The following is a 21,956-nucleotide window of genomic DNA, read 5'->3' on the forward strand; positions in this document are numbered from 1 at the left end:
TTGCATTCACTAAGACACCCATCTAAGAGTCTTTTGAACCTATATCCACAGACACCACTGCTTGTGGAAGGGAGATCCACATCCTTACTGCTCTAACAGTAAAGAACCGCCTGCACAGTTTAAGTTTAAACCACTTCTTCTCCGATTTCATGGAGTGGCCACGTGTTTTCTTAAGCTCCCTGAAGCTGAATAGTTTTCTTCCTATGTTGGGATCACCCCTGAGATATTTGTATATCGTTATCATATCTCCTCTAATGTGTATCTTCTCCAGGTAGATTAAGTTTAATGATTGTAGTCATTCATCATAACTGAGGTCTTCCAGCCCCCTTATTAGCTTTGTTGCCCTTCTCTGGACTCTCTCCAGCACATCCTTCCTAAGGTTTGGTGACTAGAACTGGATGGCATACTCCAGATGTGGGTGAACCAGAGTTTTGTAAAGTGGTAGAATTATAGTTTTATCTCTGGAGTAATCCCCTTTTATGTATGGTAATATTCTGTTGACTTTGCTTGCCGCAGCTTGGCATTGCATGCCATTGCTGAGCCTGTGATCTACTAAGACCCCAAGATCTTTTTCCATCCTTGAATCTCCCAATGACTTTCCTCCTAGAGAGTAATTTGCAATCATATTTTTGGCCCCCAAATGCATTACTTTACATTTTTCAATATTGAACCTCATTAGCCATGTAGTTGCCTACACCATGATTTTATTGAGGTCTGCTTGTAAGTTATATATCCTGCTGCAAAGTCATTGCCTTGCTTAGCTTTGTATTGTCAGCAAACACACTCTATATCATTTATGAATGAATTAAACAGAATAGGTCCCAGGACAGAGCTCTGGGGTACCCCACTTACCACTCCAGACCACTCTGAGTACTCATTTTTTATAACTACCCTATGTATGCGTCCCTGTAACCATTTTCTATCCAGGTGTTTATACTATGGTCTAAGGCAACAGACCTCAATTTGTAAATTAACCAGTTGCCCTCCAGAGGATTTACCTCCCTCCCTGACCAGGCCACTTTTTGCAATACTGTACTGTGTTACTTTAACTGACAGTTGCATGCTCTACATATATGAAATGTATGTCCTTTTTTTTCCCACAAAAAGAGCCAAGTGTATTCTGCTACATTTCTTTGCTAAAAAAAATCCCAATACATGTAAATTAATTGGTTTACGTGAAAGTTATAGCATCTACAAATGGTGGTATATACACTGAAATTCTTTTTTTCAATACTACTAATGGCAGCAATCAGCGACTTATAGCGGGACTGCAGGACTGCGACGGGCATTCTGACACTGGGGGGGAACTGATTAACTGCCACTGACATCCCAATAACACTAATACAGTGATCAGTGCTAATAAATAGCACTGACACTGTACTAATGATACTGGGCAGGAATGGGGTTAACCTCTAGGGCAATCAAAGGGTTAACTGTGTGCTGTTTTCTATGTGTGCTGTGTGAGTTTTACTAGGGAAACATACTGCTGTGTATTTCTCTGCCGTGCATGTTACTGCTGGCAGGAGAGAGACCTGTGTTGTTTATACACAGGTCTTTCCCCTGTCAGTGAGACTCGGTGATTGCCAGGTGCTGGTGGGGAATCTGTGGCTGAGACCTGGTAAAGGACATCTGTAGCTAATGTTGGCGCACGTAGGGTGACGCATGTGCGCACGTTGCCTACCCGTAAGTGCAAAATCATGTGATTTTGCACAGCCCTGCCGTCCTGTAGCAGTAGTTATGCTTTAGGGCGGTCGTGAAGCGGTTAAGCATTTATGTGGAACTGTATCAAATGCTTTAGTAAAATCCAGATACACCATATCCACAGGCCTTCTGTTATCAAGATTACAGCTCACTTCCTCATAAGATGTTAGAAGATTGGTCTGGCAGGAATGGCCCTTCATAAATCCATGTTGATTATTACTAATGCTACTATTATCATATGCAAACTCTTGGACATAGTCTCTTATTATCCCTTCCAATATTTTACATACTATTGATGTTAGACTGAATGGCCTGTAGTTTCCAGGACTATATATTTGCCTTTTTTTAAATATGGGTATCACATTTGCCTTTTTCTAGTCAGCTGGTACCATTCCAGTCCTTTAGTTGTATAAACAAATTGTAATAATGCTCTAGTAATAACCTGGCTTAGTTCTCTATGCACTCTTGGGTGTAAGCCATCTGACCTAGGTGATTTATTAATGTTAAATTTTTCAAGTCTATTACTGATACTGGCTTCTGTTAGCCACAAGAGTACGTTCTGTGATGTGTTACAAATAAAACCACCTTGGTTACTATAGCCTCCTTTTCCTTTGTAAAAACTGAGGAGAAAAATGCATTAAGCACAGTTGGCTTTTCTTTGCTTTTCTTTGTCACTTGCAACCAGCTTCCCCTGCTCATCTTTTATGGGGCCAATATGCTCTGATCTCACTTTCTTACTGTTAATATATTTAAAATATTTCTTGGGATTTCTTTTACTCTCTTCTGCTATGTGTTTCTTGTGGTCTGTTTAAGCCACTCTGATTGCATTCTTACATCTCTTATTGCATTCCTTGTAGTGTTGAAATGCTGACAATGATTCCTCGGCCTTATACTTCTTTTTTATATAGGCCTTTTTTTTTCATTTATAAACCTTTTTACGTTAGTGTTTAGCCATCCAGGCTTAACCTTAGTGCTCTTGTATTTGTTGCCTATTGGAATACACTGGATGATACCTTTATTTAATATGTTCCTAAAGCATTCCAATGTTTTAATGAATCAATCCCATTTAATATCTTTTAAAATCCAGTGCAATTTAAAAAAGCTTGCTCGTTTGTAATTCTGTTTTTTTACTACCCTTGTGCTCCCTTTTACTATGGTTTTCTTTGAATGTGATTATTCTGTGACCACTGCTACCCAAGCTGTCCCCCATTTCCATCTCTGTGACTAGATCTGTGTTATTTGTAATAAGTAGATGCATCTTTTCTAGTCGGGGCATCCACCAATTGACTCATAAAATTGTCCTGCAAGACATTTATGAAATGACAAGCTTTAAATGACGAAGCAGTGCCTTCTGCTCAGTCACTATCTGGGTAGTTGAAATCCCCCATTATAATAACACTGCCCAGCCTTGCCACCATTTCTAACTTTTTTTCAGGAGGTTAGACTCCTCATCCTTCAAGTTAGGTGGCCTGTAGCATATGCCCAATATTAACTTCCCATGTGCTCCACCCACAGGGCTTCCACCTCCTCCCTTGCCCCATTAACTATGTTGTCCCTCACATTAACTATTAGCTCATCCTTGATATATAGGTACACCCCTCCCCCTCTTTTATCCATTATGTCCCTCTGAAACAAGGAGTACCCATGGGCAGTTTCTAGCCAGTCATGTGAGTTATCAAACCAAGTTTCCGATATTCCCATAAAGTCAAAATCCCCCTCGCCCATCAGCAGCTCCAGTTCTTCCATTAAATTAGCTAAACGTCTGGTATTAGTGTACAAGCCCTTTAGTTTTGCATGAGCGCATATTAGTTTATTCTTAGATTTTCTGCATTTGTTTCCTGCCAGCCTATCCTCCTTTGGTTTCTGCATACTGATTATATTTTCACTAATGCCTCCAGCATTGCCCTCCAACCTTTGCATACATATCTGTTAACTACTGGACACAGTTAGCTGTGTACCAGCAAGGGTACCAGTAGTAATACCTAGTTATATATACAGTACAGTGCTATTCAGGTATTCATAGTTAGTTCCACCATTAAGGAAATCACAGGGTGATGGAAGAGATTATAAGGCTACCAACAGAGCACATTAATTAAATAGTTATGCAAAACAAAATAATTCACTGTGCAACATCCACCAATACAGGGGCATAACTACAGGGGTCGCAATTGCAACCCGGCCCCAATGCTCTAGGGCAGGGGTGGGCAACTGTGGCCCTCCAGCTGTTGTAGAAATACAAGTCCCATGAGGCACTGCAAAACTGACAGGTACAAGCATGACTCCCAAAGGCAGAGGCATGATGGGACTTGTAGTTCACCAACAGCTGCAGGGTCACAGTTACCCACCCCTGCTCTAGGGGGCCCGTGTTGTTCTTCTGTAAACCTGGATAGGAGGGGAGGCAGGGGCTGCATAAAGAGGAACTTTCATGTTCTTTCATTTTCTTTTTGCAGCTGCTGAAAGTCAGCTTCTCCGCCTTTAAATCCCACAGGCATTCAGAGGCTTCAGGAAGAAAATGAAGAGCATTGGTTCCTCTATATGCCACGTTTCCTTTCCAGGTTCTGCTGTCACCAGGCCTGTGTGTACTCTCCTGTCCCCCTCAGATGGAGAGCAGGAAAGGGGCCGATAAATGGCCCCTTCCTTTTCCTGAAAGAATAGAGTCAGTGATCAGCACCGATCAATGACTCTGCTTCTAATGGAAGCATAGTAAACTGTGGTTACTATTTTTCAGTTCATGAATGAACAGGAAGCTCTGTACAGATTTATCCCTTCCCATTCATTCAGTGTAGCTGAGGCTGCAGAGATGGAGACTGAGGGCTGCATCCTCAATCTCCTTTCTCTGACTCCAAGGTGGAAATTTAGAGGTTTGTTTGGACCCCTGATATCTCACCATAGCCCCCCAGTGGGGCGCCTAAAAAATTGTAAATAAATAAAATTGTAAAAAAATAATAAAAAAATAAAACAAGAATAAAATACTACTGACACCAGTGGCAGAGCTACTAGGGTTACAAAGGTCACACTTGTGACCAGGCCTTGGCATTTTGTTTCTGTGGGAGACTCCAAGATGGCAAGAATGGGGCCCACTGCAGAACTGTAATAAAGGGCCCTGTGATTAGAGTAAAGAAACTCAGGAAAAGTGGGAAGGACCCCAGGCCTAGAGGGAGGAACACTTGTCAGGGGGGCCCTTTGTGGTTTCTTGCATCACGGTCCTCTAGTTAGGCCTCTGCACCGATATATATATATATATATATTTATATATTGGGTCAGAGGGAGGCTGGTGTCTAAAGTGGAAATCCACATACATAGATCTGTATCCTTTCCAGGTAGCAAACAGGGTCTTAGTGTTCTCTTTTTATTTAGTCTATGTATAAGATACAGGATAAAATCCCACAAGGGCACTCTCTGCTTCACCCACTCTTCTTTATTTAATCTGCAGAAAAAACAGCATATTTTAAAAACTGCTCAAATCCATTGAGCAAACAACTTCTTTCCTTGCTATCTGCAAACTTTCTCTGATTGCCTTGAGAACACTTATAGACAGCAAGTCAAACAGATATTAGCCCTATGGATTTTAGCTGTTTTTAAAGTATGCTGTTTTTGCTACAGAATAAAGAAAGAAAGTTGAGTGAAGCGTGCCCTTGTGAGATTTTCACTCACCTTTGTGAGATTTTCTTTTGTATTATACACATGCATTAAATAGTTGATTATAAACTGCTGTCATCCCTGTCAGAGCTTGATATCTGTATATCCAACAGAGGCTGTGGCCTGGGATGGCAGGTCTACCAGGGGTGCCATATAGCCACCCACACATTACATTGCTGACTGTCACTAGCACATTCCCGTGTGTAATAAATGGTTCCAGTTTCAAATTGCCACTCTGTCTTTCAATGCAATTCAACTGTATCCTAATTGCTGCTATCCCTGCACGGTTAGTGTATTTCTGTTAGTGGGATATGAGAACAGAACATCTAGCAGAGAAGTTTCTAGTCATCATGTGTAGTGTACCACACAGTGAAAATGACTCCATTTCTACCCCAGACTTGGGGTACCTTGTATGACTATGATATGTGATTTTGTGTGATGCTAACCATCTAATAGTAAAACAATTGTTCAAATTCATTTTCAAATAACAAACACCTGGTTTTGAATGAAAACAATATTGCCATCATGTAATGACCCAATTTCGAATCATAAGTCGTTCAATGGAAATAAATTAACCACTTGCCCTCCTGAGGATTTACCCCCCTTAATAACCAGACCTCTTTTTGCTACTCGGCGCAGCACTAATTCAACTGATAATTGCGCGGTCATGCAATGCTGCACCCAAATGAAATTTACGTCCTTTTTTTCACACAAATAGAGCTTTCTTTTGGTGGTATTTGATCACCTGTGCGCTTTTTATTTTTCACGCTATAAACAAAAAAAACCAACATTTTTGAAGAAAAATATTTTTTACTTTCAGCTATAAAAAATATATAGTAAACTCAAAGTTAGTTATAAATTTAGGCCAAAATGTATTCTGCTACATGTTTTTGGTAAAAAAATCCCAATAAGTGTATATTGATTGCTTTGTGTGAAAGTTATAGCGTCTACAAACTATGGTATAGATACTGCAATTTATGCCATTTTTTTGCTATACAGCGCTGCACTAGTTTAATGGACAATTGCGCGGTCATGCAATACGGTACATAAATTTATGTCCTTTTTTCACACAAATAGAGCTTTCTTTTGGTGGTATTTGATAGCCTGTGCATTTTTTATTTTTTGCGCTATAAAAAAAAAAAGGCTGACAATTTTGAGAAAAAAAACAATATTTTGGACTTTTTGCTATAAAACATGTCCAATAAAAAAAAATGTAAAAATCAAATTTCATCATAAATTTTGGCCAAAATGCATTCTGCGACATGTCTTTGCTAAAAAAAACCCCAATATGTATAAATTAATTGGTTTACGTGAAAGTTATAGCGTTTACAAATGGCGGGAAAGATTTTTATTTTTTTTATACTAATAATGGCGGTGATCAGTGACTTATGGCGGTGATCAGCGACTTATGGCAGGACTGCTGGACTGCGGCGGACATTCTGACACTGGGGGGGAACTGACTTGGGGTCACTGACATCCCCAGTGACACCAATACAGTGATCAGTGCAAAAAAAAAAACACTGACACTGTACTAATGGCACTGGGGAAGAAGGGGTTAACTTTTTTATTCACTGAAAGGTTTAACTGTGTGAGGGGAGTGTTTTACTAGGGGGCGGGGGTGTGTCCTGCACGGGGACATGCTGATCGGGAGAGATAAACTCTTCTGCCCTGATCAGCGTGTCAGGAGCTGTCAGGGAACTGACAGAAAGCAGAGCTACTGCAGCCCTGCTCTCTGTCAGTGATGGCCGCTAATCAGCAGGACACGGCCGGTAAAGACTGGCCGTGACCCAGCGACTGACATCTGCGGCCAGGATTGGCGGTGCAGGTTGGGCGGCGATGCGCCTCGCTTTGCACCCCCTACCTGTTTTGCAAACGCACATTTTAAAACGTGCTTTTGCCCAGCCGTGCTGACCTGCCGCCGTATTTTTACAGTGGCTGGTCGGCAAGTGGTTAATCAGTTTTTCGTTTGTTTTGTCACATATGTGCAGTGATTTTTAACGGGCAAGAAACACATTATCCTTTCAATTTATCGTTCTTTCGGCAGAAGTTTTCCAACCTGTTAAATTTTTTGGTTCTGAAAAGTCACAAACAATTTTCTATTTGGGCCCATTAACTGGACGAAAAACAAAAGAACTGACCGGATGACAGATTTTTCTTTTACTGTATGGGCACCATTAGGCTATCCAGTTGACTATGGTAGGTTAACTGACATTGGTGGATGTTAAGAGGAGGATATATGCTGCAGCCTTGTGTTTGCATTCAAACGGCGGCCCAAAGATGAATCTTTTTTTTGCTCAGCCAGATCAACTTCTGTTGAGTGTGAATGGCCACACATGGACCAAAATTTGGTGAACTTAACTAATGTACTATTTGTGCTGATAACAAACCTGTGGTCTCGATATGTCATGTAAACATCTGCCATAGGACTACATTAGTATTTACACATTTAATGAAATGCATCATAAAAGCAGTGCATGAGTTATTACAGTGTGGTGATGGGATATGTCAGGGAAAAATAGGAGAGAGGGGATGTATCATTGTGTTTTGAGTATCCATTGACAGACTTGGGAAAATGGTGAGTGCCTTATGGCATGCATGCAGAAGGGAGGTGTTATTATTATTGTAACATTTTTTACAGAATAAATATGGAATCCAGAGCTACAAATGATGGTGATGGCAATACTGACAGTAATTCTGACTAGCGTAAGCTGTGACTCATACGGGCATAAAGCATAGTTTTTCCCCAAGTGAGGGATCTGAGGTGACAAGGCTCTCATTTCCACGTCTATGCACAGAATTCTAATCACCGCACTTCATACACTGAACTGCTCTAGTGCCTGGAACAAGCTTTGCATAAATGTGAACAATGTGAATGAACTCTTGTTTTTACCATATCCCAGAAGAACAATTACAAGTGTAGCAGCAGAATTCATTGCTCCCAGTGGTGTTCTTCAGTGTGAAATGTTGCAATATACTGAAAATCTGTGATATTGTGTGTGCATTTTACAGAGCACCTGTTGCATCTGTAAATATATTCTAAACCTTTAGTACATTTAGGAAAGAGCATCCATTTCATCATGTCAATATGACTGACAATTTTTAGGAAACATTGTTTTTGACCAGAACATAATGGGGTTGATTTACTAAAACTGGAGGGTGACAAATCTGGTGTAATAGGGTTCAAACTTCAGCTTGTTCAGTTAGGCTTCTTTAACACTTTTGCACTTCTTGCAAAAAAATGTGACCATGTATTCCTTTGGAACTCTTCACAGTGATCTGTTGCTGGTCTGGTGCATTTTGCTGTCCTGCTTGTTGTATTTATGGTGCAGGTTTGGTGCAGTAAAAAAAAAACACACCAAAAACACTCAGCCTGGACCGGCTGAGTGTCGTCAGCTGACAGCGGACTTCAGTCCGCTGCCAACTGAAAACGAGTCATTGGAGTGCAGAACGAAAAAAGCTTTGGCTGTACTTCTTTAATAATATGTTCCAAATGGTTCTTATTTCTGCAAGTATCTTCACTGCACTGATTAATAAATGTCCACCATGAAATGATGGCAATGGTATTCACCCATCTGATGGGTGATTACACAAAACAAAAGTCATCTTTTTTAGTACTTAAAAGCTTGAATATTAGACAATGAAGAAGCAGGAGAAAACTGATTTGGTCACCCATTCTCTCCCTCCTGTAAATATGATGACAGATATCATTTGTACAGGATGCCAAGGTTAGGCCCTGGAAGGAAGATATGTATCCTAATTATTTGGGCTGTGGTCCCTTTAGTGGTGGTTGGGGAGTACTTAATTACAGTTTTTGAGTACTCGGTGGTACTCACTCATGCAGGGTGAGGGGTTCTGGTTAGAAAGGGGAAAACTGACTTATAAGGAGAAAACTTACTTACAGTTTTCCCACATTGTTATCGCCTTATGTGGGATCTGGAATTCGGAGACAGATTTTGTTGGGAATGAGCCTTCAACCCTAATTATGGAGACTTTGGTCCTGAAAAGGTTAAACCGCCTGTGGGAGAGGATTGAAAAGCCAAGAAGCAGTCAGTAGGTGTCTGTGAGGTGGATTGAAGCAGGACACAGCTGTGTGAGAAGTGTGGACTATCTTGTAAATGAAACACAGTTGTTGGTGACCTTGTCTGAGCAGTGGGGATGTAACCCTGTTATAGGACAAGCTTTTGTAGGCAGTGAGTTAGAGGTTTATTTTGTACCTGGAGTGTGGACTGTTTAGTTTATGCTTCAGTCAAGCTCTTTTGTTTTCCTTTTTAAAAATATGACTACTTTGCTTTTACTAGTGTGGCTGTCTGGTGATCCCGGGGGTTCCCAAATATTACACACTGGAAATGCTGGAGAGTCTGATTGCTATAGAGTGGTGCTATACAGAGGATTACGGGAGGCTCCTGTTAATACTGCTTCAAGGACAAAGACAAGCTGCATACAAAAATAAATTTGGCAATTGTGTTAATGATTGCATCACCATATTAAAAATCATGTTTTTATGTATATTAACTGAGCTCTGCTTTGAATACAAAATGGTGAAATGCAAGCAAGTAAATGGTGATATGGAAGAAAGTAATAAGTATAGACATACTTCAACTATAAAGTGATTTCATATCCTGGTAACACTGCCTGGAAGGGCAAGCTGGAACTGCCAGTCTTACAAAAGCTGGAAGGCTGCAAGTTGTCATGTCATCTCAGTTTCATATGGGCATATTCAGCAATGCAGCGCAAACTATAGCAACTCATAGCAGCCAATCAGAAATGCTTTACCTGAGCTAAATGTTGCAGTGTAAAATCTAATTGGTTGTTCTGTGTCATTGCAGTTTGCACATTTTCATTACTTTTTAATTTGGTTTGTTGAATACACTTAAAATTAGGTCATCAGCTATTGGGCTAAGCAGGTATTGGGGGAAAAAGGGATGTTCATATATATTGTGTCTTATGCAGTCATTAAGTGATGCACTGAAGCATTGTTTAGAGATGATGTTGTTCTCAAAATTAAATAAATAAAAACAGTACTGCATACCCTCACAAATAAGGAACACCCACTATATCACACAATTAAATTATGTTTGCTATGTGCAATAATACAGGGTGTCCCTAAATTCTGGACACATAGGCAAAATGCATATTGAGAAAAAAATATATAGTTAGTTGTATTTCCTATGTCTTTAGGGACACCCTGTACATTTCAACTATTAAGACATATGTCGTTAGAAAAAATGCCAGACATGAGTGTAGAGCCCTTTAGTTTAGGTAGGAGTTTTGTCTGTGAGTCAGAGGCTTGCTAGAAGCCTGAGATGAGTCAGCCTGGGAGTGAGAGAGTGAGGTTACCTCAGGACAGGCTGGGAGGCTCTACAGGTCAGGGATTCTGGAGCCCTCCCACCCTTCTAGAAAGCTATGGCACTTTCTAGAAGAGAGGCAGAGGAGGGGAGGAGGCCTAGATTTGCATGTTTGAGGGAACCAGGCTATTCCTCAGGCAGGAGGCCTGGCATGGTGGTTAGAACAATCCTTAAATGTGGGAGATCCTGAGCAGCAGAGTAGTTGGTGTTGTGTGTAAGATGAAGTGAAGGAAGGTGCTGGTGTGTGGAGCCTGGGAGGAGACCCCAGAAGAGGGGGGGGGGGGGCTACCTACAGGCTGGAGCCGGACAGAAGTATTTGTACTTTCCTACAGTCTACTAGTAAAGACAGCCTTTCAGCAGAGAAGGAGTGAGTCGGCCCAGCATAAGGCCTGGAAACAGTTGCAACCCATTAAGCTACAGGAAAAGAACAGTGTGAGTACTTCTATACCCCCCCCCCCCCACCAAAGAAGGGATAGGAGCAATACCCAACTAGTTCTCACTGACACTGCTTCACTGTAGATCTTGGAATCCCTTTCTCAGAGACACCCTCAAGATGGCAGGAAGGGTAATGTGGAGAGTTTCATCTGGGGTCTGAGGAGGTTAACCAAAGGGATCTCAGTACTCCTTACTAAGACTGTCACTGATTTTTGTTCATTTTTGCTAAAAAGTTGTCCCCTGAAGTTATGCAGTTCCTTGGGCATCCCATATACCCCTAGACCCCATCCAAGTTGTTAAACCCTAACAAAAACAACAAAATAAAGCTCAAGGACTGTTTTACTGACTTCGGATGAGAGTGTTGGAAAATGTGTGTTGCCTGGACGTGCAGAGCTTAGGGAGGACACAAAAACTCAGCAGTCCTCGAGAGGGTAGCGCTACATGAGAATTATTAAAAATGAATTGTTTATGTTATTGTTAAGTCATTAACTTTATAAAGATGACTTCATATACATGCGTTGTGGTAATGTTCTTCTTTATGTGCTTCATGCTTCACTGAGGGCCTAATTTATTAAAGCAGATGAGCAGAAGCAGGAGATAATTGATATGAGATGCCTTTATCCCTGGCCAAAGGTGCACGTGGCAATTGCAATCCCTGAAATCTAGCGCATCACACACTGATACCCAATGCATACAGTGGTTTCTTAAAGTGATTATAAAGTCCTTTTTTTAATTAAAATAATAAACAGGTGTATACTTACCTGCTCTGTTCAATGATATTACAGAACAGCCTCAATATCCTCTTCCAGGGTCTTTCGCTGCTGCTCTCTACTCCTTCTCTCTGTGTCTGCCACCGATTGTCTGTGTGGACAATCAAAAGCCCTAAGACTGCTTCTGGATGCTACCATCTTGGATATGAATGCAGCGGTCGCAGCAGACTCAGAGCTGTCACTTTAAATAATATTCTCTCTTCACTCCTCCTTTGGCTGCTACATAAAAGGTTATATAGGGAATTGATGTGAAGGGCAGAGGAGCTTGGCCAGTACAGACAGTAATTAGGCACTCCTAGAAGGGGAGAGGGCTACAATGTGCATATTGGAAAGGGTTTGTGATAGAAAATGAGCTCTTCTTGTAACAATTACATTTTCCAGCAAATTTAGTGGCACATTGAAACTCTATTGAATGTTGTTTACAGAATGGAACCATGCTGCAAGTAAGCATTTAAAAAAAAAAAATTTCTGCGATTTTGCCTGCATTTTTTTAAAACTTAATGAGGTTTATTCCTATATGGTAAGCACATTTTAAAAGTTCAGGAAATTAAATTTTTATTGTAGGCACAACACAGCTTAGCTAGTGTAGACTTGGACATTGGAGTGTACATTCTACAGCAAACCGCACTTGACAATAAATTCTCCACAAATATACTGTATGGCATAGTGTAGACATGCATCCTGGATTCATAGCACTTACCATGAGGATATGATTGTCTGCAAACTCAGTGTGTGATAAATCAGGCCCATTGAATTTTAATAAAGTGTTGTATAATACAAGCACAGTCATATTTTGTTTTACTAAAAGTGGCCACAGACAACATATAATCATTTTCTGATTTGCAGTTCCTTCCTCCACCTCGATTCCTTCCCTGTAGAGATAAACATGAACATTTAGGGTAGTTAGATGCTTCCACCCTACTGTGTCTACAAGCACTTTAAAGCTGAACTCAGGCACAGATAAAACAAAACGCCAACAAATACATTTATGTATTCATTAAACAAATCAATACATTAATTTTAAATGCAGCTAGTATAAACACATGCATTTGTCTGTATATTGTTCCTCTGTAATTCCCGCCACAACAGGACTCAGCTTTAAAGGGTAATTCCACTTTTGTGGAGGAAAAAAGCAAAAAAAAAATAAAACCATATAATTGCTACACAAGCCATGTTGTAATTGAATGTTAATAAAAATCACCTTTCCTTTTTAATCTGCAGTGCTGTCATTTCCTGTGAAATTTAATGCAATATGACAATCTGTAGGTGTTCTGTACACCCTTGGTATACAGAACACCCTCAGAAATTTAATTTCCTGCTTGTATGATTGACTCACTAATTTTCTGAGACTTTTGCACAAAGTCAGAATTTAGGCATCCTCTGGAACAAAACGTCAGTTTTGGTGAGATACTCCCAAAGAATAAGCACTTCTAAAGGGATGCAGACTCTGCATTTTCCTCATTAGAACACTGCAAGTGCATCAGCTGATGAATAATAAAAAAGTCACTTCCATACAAATTCACTCTGCAGACAGCAAACAGCTTTTTCTTCAGAACAGAAACAGGTAGGAATCTGAAACAAAGTTTGGTAAAATCCTTGTAATGTACATTGATCTCCAAGAGAGGAATGTTTTTTTCTCACCAAAAGTGAGTTATTCTTTAAATTGGTGGAAGATTATTTCCTAGTTTAAGCAAGCAATGTATGTATCATGTTCTTTGAACATTTTTGCAAATCATTAGTCATTAACTGCTTTAGCTCTACCCTATACAAATCATGTGTATATGCGTGATTTCGCATTTTTAGGCAGGGAGCGTGTGCGCACCTTACCCGCACCACCATTTGCGGATGTGGCTGTCAATCACTGGGTCTTACTGATCACTGTATTGGTGTCAGTGGGGATGTCAGTGACACCAAGTCAGTTCCCCCCAGTGTCAGAATGGCCACTGCAGTCCTGCTACAAGTCACTGATCGCCGCCATTACTAGTAAGGAAAAGAAAAAGCCCAGTATATATACCGCCATCTGTAGATGCTATAACTTTCACGTAAACCAATTAATTTACACGTATTGGGATTTTTGCAGCAAAAACACATAGCAGAATACATTTTGGCCTAAATGTATGACAAAATGTGATTTTTTAAATTTTTGTACTGTACATGTTTAATAGCAAAAAGTCAAAAATATATTTTTTTCTATCCAAATTCACATATTTTTTTTTATAGCACAAAAAAATAAAAAACGCACAGGCGATCAAATACCACCAAAAGAAATCTCTATTCATGGGAAAAAAAGGACGTAAAATTTTATTTGGGTGCAGCGTTGCATGACCGCGCAATTGTCAGTTAAAGTAATGTAGCACCATAACACAAACAATGGCCTGGCCAGGAAGGGGGATAAATCCTCTGGACGGCAAGTGGTTAAAATTGTAGATGTTACAGTTTTGGCAAATTTACAGCAGATTGCAATGTAATCTGTTTTGACATTGTTTAGAATGTTCACAGATTTGCACACACCATAGTCAGTTGTATGAAACATTTCCCTGCAATGCATTGCTAGAAAATATTTACATAGCTTTGTATAAAAACTGTCATAAAATGTCTGCTTTTGAAAAACAATTGAAATGGATTAGATTGATTCCTGACCATAATAATCTGATGACTGATTTGCACTTTTTTTCTGTTACCTGCAGAGCAATTTACCTACTCTTAGATTTTCTGTGACAAGATGATGAGTGCAAGTCAAGAGGACAATACTTTGGACACTTTCCTCCAATATATAGAAGATATGGGGCTTAAGGCTTATGATGGCCTGGTAATACAGAATGCCTCGGACATTGCACGGGAAAATGATCGCCTGAGAAATGAAACAAACATGGCTTATTTAAAAGAGAAGAATGAAAAACGTCGGAAGCAAGAAGTTATTAAACGGTAAATACAGCTATTGGAAACTAATGTGAATCTTTATGTTTTGTAATTTTCTTTTGCTTAACATTAAGACCCCTTTCACACAGGGCGGACCTCTCAGCGAATCCACTTGCCCAGCAGGGAATCTGCCTGCTGATCCCCGCTGAACAAGCGGATGATAGCCCGCTGTCCTTTATGGCCTGTTGAATGGAAAGAGACTGCTTGTCAATTTCCATCCGTCTGTCATCCGATTCAATCCACCAGACAGATGGGGAGTGGATCCCCATCTGTCTGTTTTTAGTGGACAGAATCGGATTGGATGTAGGCAAGTGTAAATAGACACATGTCCATTTACACCTGCTGCTCCATAGAGAGCAATGGAGCGTCAGATCGGGTCTGCTTTTAAAACGGACAGGTGGACCTGCTCAGTCCGCTCGTGTGTAAATCATTAATACTCAAGCCAAAATGTTTTTTTTCCTGGTTTTGGACAGAGTGAAAAAAGGGTTAGAACCTTTATTAGGTTTGTTTTGCTTTCTGTGACCCATGGGGAAGATTACCCACCCTTGCTTTGCCAATGATGGGAACAAAAATATGGAAACAATATTCTGTAGGCATAATTTGCTATATGTGACCTATCTAAAGGTAAACCCTGTCAGATTTATTCACAAAGGGTAAAGACCATGGAAACATGCAAATTTCAGTCAAGGCTGGGACAAGGGGTGGGTGGGAGGGGCAGTTGCCCTGGGCACAATGGTTTGGTAGGGATGGGGGCACCTTCCTTCTGTTACGAGGCTCACAGGAGTGGTAACACAGTTGAGTGACTGCTGGGTGTAGGATCCCCTAAGCTTGCACATGATGAATGGGAGGGAGTGGGCACAGTTTGGTATCTTTGCCCTGGGCACTGGATGACCTTTTCCTGGCACTGGTTATTGTACTTTGGTTTTGCACAGTCCAGCTGATTAAACACATAAATAACATGGCTTTCTGCCAGAGAAATATTCTGACACTGAATCCTTAGTGAAATCACTGATTGATTGTTGTATGACAACTGTTGATAAGAGCTGACTTCTCATTTAAAGTAATTTCACATAAAGCAAATTCCGAACCATGCAAATGCCCTCCCTCTAAGGATTTCCATGATCGGTGGGTATTACTTATTTTCTGTAACATGTCATGAGAAACGATATCCCTGATATCCTTCATTTGATTAGAAACACTTTTATTCCGTATTAGATGCCCATGGGAAGTTTTATTGTTTAACAGCAGAATAAAAATTTAAGTTTGATCTTCACAACAAAATAGCAGTTAATCTTAGCTGATTATTTTTTCAATACAAGGCTTCAAGGACAGCGATTGGTAATGTGGACTAGATACCTTTGCTTCGCTTTGTTTTTCCTAGTGCAATAAAACAATAAAGGCTGCAGTTTCTATCAAAAGCAATACCGTAGTCTTCATTTTTATAAGTGGTTTAAAGAAAAATGTTAACTTTTTTTTAGCTTTATTGAGTTCCCAAGGGGACAAAAGTACAATTCTCTAGATGCCCCGTAACACTAGCTGCAATGTCAGACAGTTCAACCCCCCTTGGCACACAGCTGCCTAACACTGCAACTAGCAAGGAGGCAGCTGCTTTGCTTTGTAGTGCCTGTCTCCAGATCAAAGCACTTGCCCAATGAAAGCAATGGCAAGAGGAATGCAGCAGGAAGTAAGGCAGACATGCAAGACCTCCCATGGGGAACTCGGTATTGTAAAAAAAAAGTGATAATTCTTCTTTAAAGGATAAGTTCATCTTTCGTAACATGTTACACCCATATTCAGGATGTAACATGTTATGATCAGACCGGCCCCCGCGCCCCGCTCCCCGCTTTGACAGCTAGCGGGGATCTTCTCTTCACCCCCCACTGTCAAATTTCTTAAAAATGTAGCCGTGCGGGGCTCAGCCCCCCCGGCCACATCACTCATTCACAGTCCTCTGTGAATAAGAGACTACAAGCAGCTGTCAGCTTGTAGTCCTCAATGAACTACCATGGTGCTGTGGAGTGCCATGGTAGTTCATTGATTCTTCCTGTCAGTATATCTGCTTGCTCATACACCCCATACGGGTAAGCAAATATACTGACTGATCTGCAGGAGACGATTGCTGATCGCTGGTGCAAAGTTTTACAGACTCCTGCAGACAAACATAATAATTGCACATTTTTTTACCTGCAAAAGGTGAACTTATCCTTTAACCCCCTTTTGTCTATGTGAGCTCATAGGTAGATAGTCTATTTCCATTATTTGACCCATCATGTTTAAGGCATCAGATGAAGAGACTACAAGGCAAAACTGCTGGCTTGATCTGATATCAGTGCTATATGTCATTATCCATTTTAACACCTTTCATCTTGAAATAATACTCTGTTCTCTACAGAAATTAGCAGGTCATTTTGTAATGCTACATGCTATACATGAGCAAAAATAATAATTCACACCTACGAATGCACCTGCACTCCGATTAGATGAGAGAACTCCAGTAGGGCTTCCTGCAATTAGCTACAGGAGGCAGCCCCATGGAAAGCATTGGGAGGCTGCTGGCTCTCACAGCTTTTTGCGGCCACTCATATATACTCTTTCAAGCAACAATCACATGCAGGTGATTTGCCCTGGATGCAGGCATCCTGGGTTTGCTAGGGTTCTTGCATCTAATCGGAGTGCGGGTGCATTTAGAGTTGTGAATGTATCATTATCTTTTTGCTAGTCAATGGCTGATTATATCACATTATTCTGTCAGTGCTAGATCACTAGTTAAAGATGAATTTCAGGCAAGCAGTTAAATATGTACTGTAAATTAAATACATATATGGAGGCTGTTTTACCTGCCAAATACAGATTACACAGCTCTGCCACACAGCACAGCCCTGTTTGGCTGGGCAAATGACCTGATTTGTGTGTAGCAAAATTCAGTAACACAGGTCTCCTCCTTACCACCAGCCTGTAGAATGGACAGTAAAAGGGGAAGCAGCAGACTGATGAAATCATCTCTTTGCATTCTGTTTTCTCCCCCTATCAGCATGTGCTTTGTTAGCGTGTGAGCGCCGCAACACATGAATTGAGTGGATTTTTGTGCCGCTTTCTCCTTTTGCACAGTTCTGTTGTACAGGGACTGCAAAAGACTGATACAAAGTCAACCTAAGGTACCTACATTGCTTGCATTAAAAATGTAATTAACACAGAGCTTAATTATTTGTGTTTTATATCTGCCTGGAGTTCTGCTATGAAAAGCCATAATCCATAGGTCCATACAACTAGCCAAAATGTGGTGTATCATATCCATAATATGATCAAAAAATGCCTTTCAATGTTTAAAATCAGTAAACGTTCCAGTGCTAATTGTTTAACAAGTGTCCCTGAAAACTCTTTTTGACAGAGTTCCTAGTTACTATGGTAACATCAAGTATTTGTTATGTAAAACTGTTAAAAATATTACTGCTATAAATACGTTGGTGATTTTTGTACTATTGCTATTTAAAATGTCTTCTTATGCAGAAAACGGGCTAACCCAGTTATCTTAGGAAGTTGCTTTAGATACAACTTCTTTAGTTTAGTTCTTTAAATTATTAAACATAATTGATATCTTACTGATGTAAAATTATGAAATGAGGATCATCTTTTAGGATATTCATTAGGATGGACTGCTTGTCCACTTTCATCCCTAAGCCCAATTCAGGCCTGCACCTTTTACTCTCCTGTGTACAAATAGTAGGTTTGAAACCCCACTGCGCCATCCCCCTGGTCCTTCACACACTGACCCCACACTTCAGCTGGTAGCTACTCACTGCACAAAGCCTTGCATTTTCTTGTGGTTACAAATTGTTCAGATGATCTGATGCTTCTGAGGCCAAAGGACTGGAGGGTTCATGTCACTTGGTTCATGTTCCATTTGAGGGGTCCTCTTCCCGCCTCTAGGAGGGTAGACGTCTTCACACTAACACCCTACCCAACTTGTTCAAGGATCCCAACACCGTTACCAGCCCAGCATATCATGTAGATATATTCACACATATGGTTGCCTGTTCTTCAATGGGGCTGGCTGACACTTAAGCATCCCATCTTCTTCTATGAATAATGACACCCTCAGTCAAAGCCATTTTTTCTTTTTTTACACTCAACAAATACAACTTCCAAACATTGGTGTCATAAGAAAGGCATGTCATGTTATAGTCCATAAAAAGCACATGTCTGACATGTTTCTAAGTCCTCACTTTCTTTAGGTCATTGATAAGGGTCAGGTGCCTTAGGGCTCCTGGCAGAAAAGACCCATAAGTCGAACCCTTTGCTTATCTTTCGCATTAACCTATTCAATATTAACTGATAAAAGGTGAAATTAGGTTGCCACAAGTCACTGCACTTTGTTTGTTTGACACCATGGACCCACAGGAAGTGTGTTAAATGATGAGTATCATTCAACCTGGAAGTGGTGCAGTATTACTGGATTGGTGAGTCTGGAGAACAGCACCAAAGATTGGTTGATTATATATTTTTTCAAATGTGATTGATTTTTTTTCTTTTTTGCGTTTTTTACTCAAGTTGTAGTTGGATTTTAGAGTATCAAACAAATCATCACAGCGATGGGGCATTAGTGAAACATAAGAGGAGACATGGAGCAGAGCCAAGTGCAGATTAACATGAGGAACTAAATAATAGTATAGTAAACATTGCCAAATTTGGGAGATCGGGAAGGTAAAATGGGGGTAGATGGGGGGGGGTTTCCTTCCTGGTATCCCAGGAAGCAATTTGATACTCCCTGGAGAAACTACCCCTGGTGTTATTACCTATATGTGTTAGTATCTAGTTATATTTTGTTAATTTAGGAATACTTTTGAAAAGCAATCTACTGAGCTGGCCAGAACTAGTTTTTGAGGGAGTGTATTCCACATTTTCACAATGTTTACTGTGAAAATCCTTTACATATGTGAAGGTTAAATCTCTTTTTCTCCAGACATAAAGAGTGCCCCCTTGTCCACTGTAATTTCCTGAAAGTGAATAACTATACCAAGTTCACTATATGGACCACTGTATTTATACATGTTGATCATATCCCCCCTTAATCTCCTCTTCTCCAGAGAGAATAAATTAATTTCAACTAATCTTTCCTCATAGCTGAGCTCCTCCATGCCTATTATCAGTTTGGTTGTTCTTCTCTGCACTTTCTCCTTAGTTCTCCGATATCCTTTTTGTGAATTAGTGCCCAAAACTGAACTGCATTTTCCAGATGAGGTGTTACTAATGATTTGTAGAGAGGTAAAATGATATTGCTTTCTCTGGAGTCTATACCTCTTTTAATATAAGAAAGGATTTTGATTGTTTTAGAAACTGCAGCTTGGCATTGCATTCCATTATTAAAGAAGAAATCCGGGATGGGTTTAAAATTGGTACAATAGCCATGCTTGCATAGGTAAACAAAACCACTAAATAAATATAAAGTTTGTGTAAAATTCCACTCACTGAGACTACAAATGCCATAATGCCCTGGGATTTAGAGTCTTCAGTGGGTGGGACTACGGGCTTATGTGTTGCGGATCAGTAATGTTCTACAAATAGGACTGCCTACTCTTCTATCATGGGAGGTGGAACAGACTGGGAGTCTCCAGACCCAACAATGCAACTGTGAAGCACAGTGAACCAATGTGCAAGTATAGGTGCTGTTCGGGCTACAAAGGATCCTAGTCCATTGCCAACTGCTGGAAGTGTCAGCTGGGAACAGAGGTTGTCTTGGCTCCAAACATCAGCATGTAATGGAGAAAAAATTCCTCAAGCCACAGGTGACTGCAAATCCACTGTAAAGGAGTATGTGGCAGTCTTAGCCCGGGCTAATTTTTCACCCTTATTTTTGTTTTTATGTTTACTTTTATTTTCATGGTTTATTTTCCATTTTTTTAATTTTATTAATTTTTAAAATTTTTCTTTTAGTTTTTTTATGTTTTATTTTTTCTTTGTGATGCATATGAGATCTATTGGGCTTCAGTCTCCAGGATCAGACCATGATATACACATGACACTTATCTTTTCCAATTGTGCAGCAGTCAATGATGCAGTTAATCTCCCCCTTTGCCTGGAATCCTCATCCCAATGACTAAGCTCCGAGAGGAGGAGTGAAAAGCATTGCAGCGTGGCCTGGTTGGAGCCAGGTCTCAGACCACTACATACTCCTTTACAGTGGTTTTCAGCCATTTGTGGCTTGAGGGATTTGTTCTCCATTATTATTTATTACAGGTACTTATATAGCGCTGTCAATTTACATATATATTGTACAGTCACATCAGTCCCTAACCCTCAAGGGGTGTACAATCTAAGGTCCCTAATTTACATTTGTACATACACTTACTAGGGCCAATTTAGACAGGATCCAACTAACCTTCCAGCATGTCTTTGGAGGGTGGGAGGAAACCCACGCAGGCAGAACATGCAAACTCCAGGCAGGTGGTGCCATGGTTGGAATTGAACCAATGACCCTAGTACTGCCAGGCGGAAGCGTTAGCCATTTAGCCACTGTGCTGCCCATTACATGTGAAGCACAGTGAGTGGATCAGATCGGGCAGTCTGAGACTTCCAGGTCCGTCCACTGGAGTGATCAGCAACGTAGTTACATCACGCATTCTTTCAAAGGACTACAAGGGGGAATGTCAGTGACCAGTGGCTTGGGGGAAAAAGGGCATATCAGCCACCAGTTTTGTAAACAGGATATGAGGGGATCGAGAGCCTTTCATGCATGAAAGAATGCTGGATTTCTCACTGACAACAGGACTATACACAAAACCACTGCCAATTCATTGATTGGTATGGAAGCACCTGTACTTACATATAAAATAAAAAAATTCTCTTTCTCTTTTAAGTCTATGATCCACCAGAACACCCAGATCCGTCTCCGCCATTGACCCACCCAGTTGTTCTACTCAAGTGCATAGCTTTACATTGATTAACATTATCCAACTTTCGCCCAAGATTTACACATTTTCCTAACTGGATTAAATTGGAAAATGCATGATTGCTGGGTGAGACCTGAATAAAGCGTTTATAAATATATCCCTATTAGTGTCAATTTTGTAAAATGTGCTTAGCTATGGCCAAAGCAATGAATTCATCTTCAACTGTTAATGATCAGGCTGTAGTAAACCAGAATTCTATA

The 21,956-nt window shown here is 40.4% G+C and overlaps 1 protein-coding gene across 1 annotated transcript in view; it reads left to right on the plus strand.

Annotated features, from left to right (window-relative positions):
- The window catches only part of NYAP2 (neuronal tyrosine-phosphorylated phosphoinositide-3-kinase adaptor 2), a 233,000-nt gene that overhangs the window by 17,849 nt on the left and 193,195 nt on the right, over positions 1-21,956 (plus strand). The window contains exon 2 of the mRNA XM_089672579.1: positions 14,578-14,815. Coding sequence (XP_089528705.1) covers positions 14,613-14,815 — 203 coding nt within the window. The 5' untranslated portion in view covers positions 14,578-14,612. The remainder of the gene's footprint in view (positions 1-14,577; positions 14,816-21,956) is intronic.

The sequence above is a fragment of the Staurois parvus genome, unplaced genomic scaffold (assembly GCF_062004578.1).
Source record: "Staurois parvus isolate SC_StPar_1 unplaced genomic scaffold, SC_StPar_1.0 ptg000131l, whole genome shotgun sequence".
NCBI lineage: Eukaryota > Metazoa > Chordata > Amphibia > Anura > Ranidae > Staurois > Staurois parvus.